Below are 11,063 nucleotides of genomic sequence, written 5' to 3'. Positions count from 1 at the left end.
ATGAACCAAGGTTGCATTGTACCAAGCATATACTATTCTCAACTAATTTTCATTTGGAAAGTATGGCTCAAGCCCTATACTATTCTCAACTAATTTTCGTTTGGAAAGCATGGCTGGATACTTTCCGCAACATATCATGGACAGTTAGCAGAACTGGGCACTTGCAAGTTCAGAGTACATACCAGCAACTAGAAATCAATCTCAAAATGGAGATAACTGTCCATTACTAACTAGCATCCTGAAGCCTTTAGTAACACAACTAGTAAACAGATGAACGAGGTTCCGGTTCAGGGTGACAAGCTTTTTTTTTTGCAAATCAAGAGCTTTCTTACTCAATTAGAAGGATTACATGGGAGCTGAGTACAATTAGCTAAGAAAGGAGGCATATAATTTATCCACAAACATCTCCTCTCTTCTGTGGCTTGCTTTGCACACCGGTTCAGGGTGACAAGCTATCTTTCCTATATCAAGCAGGGGAGTCCAAATGGTCAGGTAGTGCAATTCAAATTGTGGATAAACAGTGAGCATGTAAAGAGAAGGAGGTTCCATGTGATAGCACATTATCAGATATATTTATCCTTCACTAAGTGGCACGTCGGTAAAAACGGTCAGTCAACTTGTTTTTTTTTTTTGCGCAAATGGTCAGTCAACTTGTTACGTTATTTTACATAAAAAAATCAAGTAGTTTCGTTCCTATCGACGAATCGGATTCGATATAAACAAGATTGTTGAGGAACTATGCTAGCTACTGCTGGAAGACTTCTAATTCAAGTACCACCTACAGCAAACTCCCCCGATATATAGCAAGGGAATTTTAAAACTTTTCATCAGTCCATTGTCGTCCAGCCCGGTTAGGATACCTGGCTTTCACCCAGGCGACCCGGGTTCAAATCCCGGCAATGGAGCCTTTTTTTTTCCTTAACTTCTGTGGTGTGCTGCGTTTTATTCTGAATATATACCAAAAAATTAGCCATTGTAAGCTAAAAAAAATATGTGGTTTGAACTTGTTGTTTTTACGAGAAAACTTACATGATTTAAACTTGTTATTTGTACGAGAAAACTTAGCTGATTTTCATTGACTAGTAACCTTATACGTGCGAATCAACCTGTGGTTGAGTTGGTTAGGTGGACAGTGGTATCCCCAACCCACCAGGGTTCAAATCCTGGTGCTCGCATTATTCCTGGACTTATTTCAGGATTTCCGGCGATGCGCTTTCAGTGGGAGGAGACGTTCCCGTTGACGACGAGGCGCCTACGGTGACTTCGTAAATCTCAAGATGATATGCCGGCTCAGTCTTTCGGAGGTGCTCATAGGGATAGGGTGTGCGTGTGTGCGTTCATAGGGATGAGTATATGCGCGTGTATATGAGCGCTTGTGTCTGTACTGATGCTAAAAAAAAGTAAGCTTACACGTGCAACGCATGATAACGCATTCGAAAATTATTTTCTCAAAGTAAGCTTACACGTGCAACGCATGATAACGCATTAGAAAATTATTTTCTCATTCATCTAGTTATTACGTAGGACGCCTCCAAGCCAGACCCGCAAACCTCCCGGAACCGTTAAGACAACGTTGTCTGAACATGGGAAGCCATCCAACATGAGTTTGTATCGGTCCGCGAAGCGGTCCAGATGTGTTTTGTCCCGCAAACAGGAGACAAACGTGGGGGAGGTTTGCGTGAATCGGAATCGATCCCAAGTCCGCTTTTGACCGTCCTGACCCACCAAAGCACCTCCTTCCGCGCCCGCGCGCGTTCCCGCCCGGTGCCAACAGCCCGCATTCATGCCGCTGTAGAGCGCGTCGCTCCACATTGAGCGGATGCAACCTCTCACTGGCGCCAGTGTTGAAGCGGCTCATCGGCCCAAGGCGCCGCCCGCGACGCGTCTCCGGTGTCCGCGCTTGTTCAATGCCAGAGACGTGTGACTGGACGAGACGGAACGAATATCTACCACCCCTATCCAATGCCCCGTCTGTCCGTATGCCGCCATTAAACAGGCTCACCGGCCGAGAAACTCACTCCGGCGCCCCGCATGGATGCACCCGGACGCCTGGCCTCACCGGAATCTTCTATTTAAGCATGGACAAACCCGGCTGTCTCCACATCACAACACATCCATCCCGCATCCTCCTCCTTTCCTTCACATAAGCCATTACCGCCAGCGGGAAGCACTGTGGGACAGTCTGTCGCCGGAGATGAAGCACGTGGTAGCCGCCCTTGCCGCTGCCATGGCATCGCCCTCGTGCTAGGCGGATCGAGGCCGGCTTACCGGGCAGCTCACCCGAGGTCTCCGACAACGAGGATGACACCACGATGGAGACAGTCTCCGATGACTCCACCCCGTCTCCCGCGCCTACTGCGCACGTCGGCTTCATCATGGAGCAGGCACACTTCAACGCCGCCATGGTGGAGGTGCGGCTGTTGCCGCCGATGCCTTTATCAGCGTTCCAGCAGGCGTAGGAGAAACAACGGTACAACATGTTCCTCCTGGAGCAGCACCGGCTGGCGGAAGGTCAGGTCTACGGCGAGCGCTGCTACTTCTTGAGCTACGTTCGGATTTCCTTGAATTGGAAAGGATGATGCAGTAAAGTAGAGATAAGTATTTCCCTTAGTTAAGAACTAAGGTTATCAATCCAGTAGGAGAACCAAGCAAGATCTCGTGAACAACACCTACACATAAAGAACAAATACTTGCACCCAACGCTATCAAGGCATTTGTCAATACCCTCAGCGGTTAATTGCAAGGATCAAGTCTGATAATGATAGATAGATAAACAAAAACACAAAATAAAATAACGGTAGATAAATTGCAGCAAAGTATTTTTAGATTTTATAGATAATAAAGAATACACCCGGGGGCATAGTTTTCACTAGAGGCTTCTCTCTCGATAGAAAGCATACAGTGGGGTAAAGAAATTATTGTTAGGCAATTGATAGAAAAGCGCATAATTATGACGATATCCAAAGCAATGATCATTTATATAGGCATCACGTCCAAGACAAGTAGACCGACTCCTGCCTGCATCTATTACTATTATTCCACCAATCAACCGCTATCCAGCATGCATCTAGGTTATTAAGTTGATAAAAATAGAGCAACGCCTTAAGCAAGATGACATGATGCAGAAAGATAGATCCAAGCAATATGGATAAACCCCATCCTTTTATCCTTAATGGCAACAATACAAATATGTGCCATGTCCCTTTCTGTCACTGGGATTGAGCACCGCAAGATTGAACCCATCACAAAACACCTCTTTCATTGCAAGAAAAATCAATCTAGTTGGTCAAAACAAATGGATAGATAGGAGAGAAATACAAATATATAACAATCATGAATAAAAGAATTTAGAGAAAACTCAAATAATATTCATCGATAATCTGATCATAAACCCACAATTAATCGGATCCCAACAAACACACCACAAAAGAAGATTACATCGAATAGATCTCAAAGAGCAACGAGGAGAACATTGTATTAAAGATCAAAAAGAAAGAAAAAACTATCTAGATACTAGCTATGGACCCGTAGGTCTGTGGTAAACTACTCACACATCATCGAAAGGACAACAGGATTGATGTACAAGCCCTCCATGGTCGAATCCCCTTCCGGCAGAGTACTGGAAAAGGCCTCCAGATGGTTTCTGTCGAGAACAGAAACTTGCGGCGGCAGAAAAAGTGTTTCGGGCGGCTCTCTTTTGGTTTCCCGATTTTAGAGAATTTATAGAGTCAATATTAGGTCAAACGGGGCCATGGTGGGCCCACAAGGTACTAGGACAGTAGGCGCGCCCTTGTGCCTTGTGGCCACCTCGTTGCACATTTGGTCTCCTCCCAAAGCTTCTAGGGTCTCTCTTGTCCAGAAAAAAAATCGTCAAAAAGTTTCGGGGGATTTGGACTTTGTTTGGTACAGTATTCCTAGAAAATCAAAAACAAGAAAAAAAAATGACACTTGGCACTAGGTTAATAGGTTAGTCCCAAAAGATGATATAAAATTGCCTGTAATTGCATATAAAACGTCCATGGTTGATAATATAATATCATGAAACAATTAAAAAATTATAGATACGTTGAAGACGTATCAAGCGTGTGAGTGAGGAGGCCATGGCCGCGGCGAACCCAATGTCGTTGTGGAGCAGTGTGCCATCTACGATGTCGTCCATGCTCAACCCGCCGCTCGTCGGGAAACGGCCGCCGCCGAGGCGCAGCTTGGGGGGACCGCGGAGGATAACAACGCCAGTTGTGCCTTCTATGCGCCACCGCCGAACCATTCGGCGGCCCGGTGGGACGATGACAAGATGGGCGTCACCATTTCCATCGTAGTACTCATGTCCAATGGCGAAGGACAAGCTTGTTTCTTACTACTCCTTCGGTATATAGAAAGGGAATCTGACAAATAGTCATGAATCCATTGTCGTCCAGCCCGGTTAGGATACCTGGCTTTCACCCAGGCGACCCGGGTTCAAATCCCGGCAATGGAGGCCTTTTTTCTTTTCTTTTTTAAAACTACTGTAGCGTACTGCGTTACTTTGAATATACCGAAAGTTTAGCCCATGCTAGCTACACAAAAAACACAAGTTCAAACTTGCCTTTTATACGAGAAAAAACCTGGCTGATTTCCATAAATGTAGACACTTCAGCCGACCGAGAAAATCGTTTGCCCCTCGAACTGAATTCAATGGCTATCTTGGGCAAAGACAGTTTCTCATGACATGTGTCACAGCCTCAGCAGCGACAGCAGGACATCACACCGAGGTTACAGTACAAGGCTAGAGCAATGAAGGTACTACACAAGATACACGTACACATGGGTTTTACTGAGCAGCAGACTGGACAAGATCACAAAGATTCTTGTTTCGATTGCGCGAGCACAAATCGGGGTGGCTCTACTTGCGCCTTGCCAATATCGGCACGGCAATCCCTGCACTTCCAGAACCGGCGCTCTGCCGCGACCATGACGACGGCTTTGCCCTGCCCGCCATCAGCGCCGACGCTGCACTGGCTTTTATATTCCGCCTCTTCAGCGCAAGGTCTAGCTTGTCTTTCGAAGCTGAGCCTGATGGCTCCGGGAAGATGGAGGAGGCCTTGATCGCTGCTCTCTTGTCTTTTCTGTTCTTCTCGAAATTTGAGGCGAACCTCACACGAGCTGTTGCGGCGGCATCCTCTGCGGAGGGTGGCAGAAGGCGTACTCCGAGTCCCATCTTCCTCGCTGATTTCTTCTCTTCAGCAACTCTCTTCTTTTGGCTCTACATAAATAGGACAGCAGGTGGATAAGAATCTCAACAATTTAGCAAGTTACTGAGGAGTAATTATACAGAGGAAGTCATTGGATGACCCTAAGGCGATCGCGGAGGGTTCTGTTCAGGGAATAATCATCGGAATGACGGCTATCAGAGAGGCGTTGAAGCCGAACTAAAACAGGTTCCTCTTCTTTCTTCTTCCGAATATCCTCTCCCTGGTGTTCGAGCTTATACATAGGATCCGCAAGCTTGTCTCTTTCTGAAGCAAGTAGAATAAAGCGTCAGGCATTCAAAACACAAGAAAAAGCGTAACAAGAAATAAATCTGTATTATGTGTCAGAACCTTCATCAGCGGGCAGCAGGAGCGTCTCTGCATCTTCAACATCAAAATCTTCAGTCTTCCGCTGAGCTCCACTCACTATAACATACTCAGTATTCTTCGGGTCCGTATGTATGACTATCTCATGCTGGCAACACGGTGATTTCATACTGAAGCTCCATATCTAACATAGTAAACAGTTGTGAAACAATATCAGGACAGCATACGGGTAAAGAATTGAAGTAGAATGTGTTACAACTTACAACTGTGGAATAGAAAATAGTAGTACTTCAGTTTCTCAGGGAATGAACACCAAATATATACAAGACCCTAGGTCATTATAACTTATTGGGGACACTTTAACACAGACATTCTGATGCTAGAAGAAGCAAGCCCAACCAAGTTCTTTTTCTAATAATATTAGCATGGCTAAGGAAGCAGCATAGAAGCTATTCGGAAATATGTGGTTCAATTCAAGCTATTTTAACTTATCTACAATCAAAACAAATACTACCTCTGTAACTTTTTTAAGACAATTTTAGAGTCTATGACAGAGTCAAAAACGTTTTATATTAAGTTACAGAGGGAGTATTTATTTAAATGCCAACAACCCCTTAAACATTTTATGATTACCCTCAATACTCTTTTGCGATTGTACACAGCAAAATGCAATAAGAAGTACTCCGTATAAGGCAGGAGCTTTCTGAGGAAAACATAGGGTTATTTAGTTTTTAAAATCGAAGGACAACACAATAGACCTTTTCTGAATATTGACAATGCTCCACAAGTTGCTAGAAAATCCAAAGAGCAGAAATATTTGTCAAGGGGCCACCCAATGAGCATAACTTATTCTTGGATACATTACATGTATGACAATGCATTACAAATACTACTTGGGACGACGATATACTTTGTTATTATTTTTCGATGTAGTTAACTGAGAGCATCTTTTTAGGTGTAACAGAAAAATCCTGGAATTAGAACAGATTCCAACTATCTAGGTTTCAGAGCGCTGTTGTGTTAATCTTGTTGCGCTGTTATTTAGTCATGCATTAGGTGAGTCATGCACATAAGAATTCTGTTTATGTCATGTAGTTGAGTCAGCCAGCGGAAGCTGCGGCAATGTGCACCCGTAGAGATGTGATCACTTGTGTTACATGCAAGCTTATAGTTGGTTTAGCTAGGAATAATTAGTTATGACGATAAAGATGTGTGTGGCCAGCGTGAGATTAGCCCCAGGAATGAGTTAAGATGAGCTGCATGCATCCTCACATGTACTCCCTCCGTTCCTAAATATAAGTCTTTTTAGAGATTCCAATGGGACTACATACGGAGCAAAATGAGCGAATCTACACTCTAAAATATGTCTATATACATCCGTACGTAGTCCTTATTGAAATGTCTAAAAAAAGACTTATATTTTGGAATGGAGGGAGTAGCTGCATGCATTTGGCCGAGTCGTGTGGCTGTTTGAGGAGCTGCATAAGTGCTAAATATGTGCGTGCGCAGCTAGTGGAGTACTTAGTGGAGCAAGCCATTAGTGGCTTGACCATGTGTGAGTGTGTGCATAGTAGTTAGTTGGTAAGTGGATGCGTGTTAGCCGTGTGTGTATGGCTATAAAAGCCCCATGTAATTGCCCTGTGGTGTGAGAAGTGAACAAGAGAAAAGGCAAGTGCGTGTGTGGCACAAAAGTCTCCGTGTGTACTTGTGTGTTTTCCTGGGCAGTCCCAACAAGCACAGCAACCACAAACTAGCGTTTACAGTGATGACAAGAATCTCATAGATCTATCTTCACTTTTTTGTGGGGAAAAAACCCAGATGTGTAGAAAAACAACACATAAAAATCCCAAGGCAATATCAGGTCGAGAAGCTATTTGGTTTGTAACTAAACACAGTATGCATCCTTAACAGTGTTTCAATTCACATTGGCTTGGATGCTGACGCCAGTTTAGAATACGGAATTTTCTCCAGCATTCATCAACTCACTTTTTAATTATTTTCTCCAATTAGCCTTACAACGTATGCGCACAAATTGTAGTTTAGGATATGATTTGAGGATGGTGCAGATCAAATAATGAGTGAGTTTTAAGAGATCAGCCGAGGCTGACGCTGAACCAATTTACAAAATTTGGCATTTAGACATGGCATAGCTAGAAGAAACATAATATTATGCAACTAAATTGAGTAAAGATGGTAAACCATAAAACCAAGATTCAATTGCTCTGACAAGTGATAACATGGGGAGAGGCTTTCAGAAAGAAAGAAAAGACATAGGGAGAGGATATACTGCGCTAATTCAAGCACAAACAGCTTCCACCATTCACGGAAGATTAAGTTAAATGAACAGCAGTGATGATGCAGTACATGTTAAAATCGGACACAAACCTTGGTAGAGTAATAATTTCCAACTTGTTTCTTTTCAGCATTAAACCTTACTCCCTTCCCTATCATGGAACTGCATCCACCACACCAGACATTGAAAGGCATCTCGAATCTGCAGGACAGAACAAACCAATTGAGTTAATAAACAAAACACTTCAACAAGATATTTCTACAATTGAGTTAATGACTTTGCACCAGATAAAACATATGGAGATAGATATGTGCCAAACTGGGCAGAAGAATGGGTTCATACATGATCCTAGCACTCAAGGCAATCAAGCGGACTGCCAAATCAACCAAACCGTATTTCACAATTCTCAATAAGACTGGTTAACTAATTGGTATATGACCAAGAAAACTAACAAAATTGATTTGCAACACAGATATTTTGAGATGAATCTATCTTCTCAGCACGGTTTGATAACGGAATAATGTCAACAGTTGTCGTAATATGTGAAAAATACAAAGCATGGCCCAATTTTTTTGGTGGCGCAGACTCCTCCCCTATTCCTCCTAACCCACACCCTCTTACTTTGGCATCCCAGCATTCTTTAAACCTCATCAACCCACATAACTGCAACTCCATTGCGCAACCATCCACTAGATAGAAGGCCCCAGGTCCGACACATTTCTAGCTTCACATCATCATGTTGTGTATTAATGTACAATCATATACGAAGGCAGGTAATATCACAGGAACCAGACCTTATGATCAGGATGCCCTGGTCCAGCTTCCTCGCCCGCTCCCTGAGGGCATGTTGGCCGTGGAACTTGTTCAGCCCACCCTGAATTAATCGAACAGGGACAAAAACATGAGCACACAACGGCATCAGCAAGCACAAGTAGAGCAAAAGAAAGAGCTGCACGAATTCGCCGAGGGAGATCCGTAGTACCTTCTTCGGGCTCCATTCGGGCGGGTAGTAGAAGTTGTCGGCCCTCGCCGCGGCAAGCGTCGACTGCAGGAAGCAACACGCAACAAATCAGTCGAATCGTCTCGGCGGAGATGAAGGATCGTCAGCCGGGCTGCCCCAGAAGCCCCCGGATTCGGGAAACCCTAGGATTTGGGGGCTGAGGAGAGGTCGAATGGAGAGAGGGGCGAATAGGGCTGATCGTACCATGTTGTCCCCGGCGAGGAGAGGCGGAGGAGGAGGATGCGAGCGGAGGTGCGGTGGCTCCGGGAGATCGGCGGCGACGGGGAGGTCTCGGGTGAGCGGCGGCGGCGACGGGAGGTTGCGGGCGAGCGGCGGGCAGAGAAAAAGGAGATTTGTGTTTTCTTTTGACTCTTCTTGTTTTGACACGACGGCGGGGGTCTGTGGATGCGTCGGTTCAGGGACGTGTCGGTCCAAGTTTACGGACTGTTTGCTCCGATTGAATAGGTAAGTAATGAATACAAATTTAATCACTAATCCATTGTCGTCCAGCCCGGTTAGGATACCTGGCTTTCACCCAGGCGACCCGGGTTCAAATCCCGGCAATGGAGCCTTCTTTTTTCTTTTCTTTTTCGTGTTAACTTTTAAATTTGCCTTATTTGGTTGTACAGAACATTTGGACTAGTAATATATAGAAAAACTATAAATACTTATTATATATGTATACTACTAGAACAAAATTTATTGAGTATAGGTAGTATAATAAAATATATATATTTTCAAGCATGTTGAGTGGGCCTTTGATGAGATGGCATGTGTGCATGGCTTATATGTGCATGTTTGAAATAAATAGAAATAGTTGGATCAACTAACAAAAAAAATAATTTCAATACATGTTGTGATGGGTCTTTTATGAGGTAGCATGTATGCATGCTAAGATAACTAGAGATACCCCGCGCGCTGCTGCGGGAATTCTTAGTCTATAAACATGATGATAAATAATTGAACAATTTTTTTCCATAGTGTATTTAAGATTAAAAAATCCCATGGACACAATACTTGGTATAAATATAAATATTGGAAAACATGAATTATGCAATCATTTTTTTACTAAATACAGGACATAAGTAATCTCATGTAACTCACATGGATATTAATGCATATCATTGTAATTGTTGTCGTAAATCAATCTTCATATCTGCATGCTTACGATCTACACAAAGAATGACAACTAAACACAAATATTGGCCATCGTAGTTGCTTGCAATACGTGACAATGACTGGTTGACAAAACTCTCTTCTTTTTTGCCAAAGTGAGTACAAATTCTCTTGTCTCAAAGCATTTGTCTGAAGAGAGCATGAGTAATTATCATAAGCACCAAGATCCAAATTATCACATTGAAGTAAGAATTTTTTTACAACAAAAAGAAACTATGCATGAAAACTTGTAAGCCACACTCCTTGGTGCTAACGATGCACCCAAGTAATACACAATGCATCAATCCTTTTGTGTTCTCTTCACAGGCAAGTCGATCCTTAGTTGCACACGATACGTCCCTAGCATCAGATGAGTCAACAACACTCAAAACATGTCCACGTTAGTAACCGGGCACAGTGACGGATCCAGGATTTGAAGTTACCCGGGGTGGACATTTAAAAAAAAATCAAAGCCATGATGCAATCAACACAATAAATTCGCCAAGTGGTCAGCAATCGAACAAGATTGTCAACGGAAATTATTTTAAGTAGTTTCGTTTATTCTCAAGAACTACGACTCCCATTGATTGAATCTTTATCCCAAAAATATCCAATTTTCTAGTCCACTAGGTACTTATAACGTGTAAAAGATATTCATATTGACATAAATCTTAGCATAATACGACACTTGTTCCGATAAAAGATAAGAAACGAAGATTGGTGGAGAAAAGAACCTGCTGTTTGTTTCCCTCCGTTGAATGCTCCCTTGCAGTTTTGAGCGGGGCGCATGACTATGGCACTGGCGATGTTGACTCCTCCCATGCAAACAACACCTTGAGGCACCATCGGTTCGATTCGGGCAGCACTGCGTCGAGGAGGCGAGCCGGCGGTGGAGGACTAGATCGGTTGATGTTCTGATTCGTTTTCTCGATCGATCATATTGGGGAGGTTAGACGAATTGGGAACGTAAGGCTCAATGGTGTACGCAATTAGTGGGCTGCTATTTAACTGGGCCTTTATTATCTGTGATTAACTAGCTGGCCCATTTCTTATGCGAATC

The 11,063-nt window shown here is 43.6% G+C and overlaps 1 protein-coding gene and 3 non-coding genes across 4 annotated transcripts; 3 read left to right on the top strand and 1 right to left on the bottom strand.

Annotated features, from left to right (window-relative positions):
• Nucleotides 1–831: 831 nt before the first annotated feature.
• TRNAE-UUC lies at nucleotides 832–905 on the top strand. The gene has a single exon. It is a non-coding gene; the product is annotated as a tRNA-Glu (tRNA).
• A 3,498-nt stretch (nucleotides 906–4,403) lies between these two features.
• TRNAE-UUC lies at nucleotides 4,404–4,477 on the top strand. Its single transcript has one exon. It is a non-coding gene; the product is annotated as a tRNA-Glu (tRNA).
• A 114-nt stretch (nucleotides 4,478–4,591) lies between these two features.
• Nucleotides 4,592–9,246, bottom strand: LOC119318219 (coiled-coil domain-containing protein 130-like). The gene is made up of 7 exons (XM_037592746.1): nucleotides 9,053–9,246; nucleotides 8,831–8,893; nucleotides 8,643–8,722; nucleotides 7,941–8,049; nucleotides 5,580–5,739; nucleotides 5,332–5,495; nucleotides 4,592–5,242 (listed from the first exon to the last, which is right to left on the bottom strand). Exons 1-7 carry the CDS (start codon nucleotides 9,053–9,055, stop codon nucleotides 4,883–4,885), a joined length of 939 nt encoding a protein of 312 aa, XP_037448643.1. The 5' UTR covers nucleotides 9,056–9,246; the 3' UTR covers nucleotides 4,592–4,882.
• Nucleotides 9,247–9,343: 97 nt separating this feature from the next.
• Nucleotides 9,344–9,417, top strand: TRNAE-UUC. Its single transcript has one exon. It is a non-coding gene; the product is annotated as a tRNA-Glu (tRNA).
• The last annotated feature ends 1,646 nt before the right edge of the window (nucleotides 9,418–11,063 follow it).

Source organism: Triticum dicoccoides, chromosome 1B (genome assembly GCF_002162155.2).
Source record: "Triticum dicoccoides isolate Atlit2015 ecotype Zavitan chromosome 1B, WEW_v2.0, whole genome shotgun sequence".
Lineage (NCBI taxonomy): Eukaryota > Viridiplantae > Streptophyta > Magnoliopsida > Poales > Poaceae > Triticum > Triticum dicoccoides.
The sequence above is the reverse complement of the archived record's forward strand: the minus strand, read 5'-3'. Positions and strand labels throughout refer to the sequence as shown.

Bases quoted from the DNA above. Each gene is read 5' to 3' on its own strand.
- LOC119318219 (XM_037592746.1), bottom strand. The intron at 5,496-5,579 runs GTTCTGACACAT...TACTTGCTTCAG, and splicing joins CCTGCTGCCCGCTGATGAAG to AAAGAGACAAGCTTGCGGAT. The intron at 5,243-5,331 runs GTCATCCAATGA...CTATTTATGTAG, and splicing joins CCCTCCGCGATCGCCTTAGG to AGCCAAAAGAAGAGAGTTGC.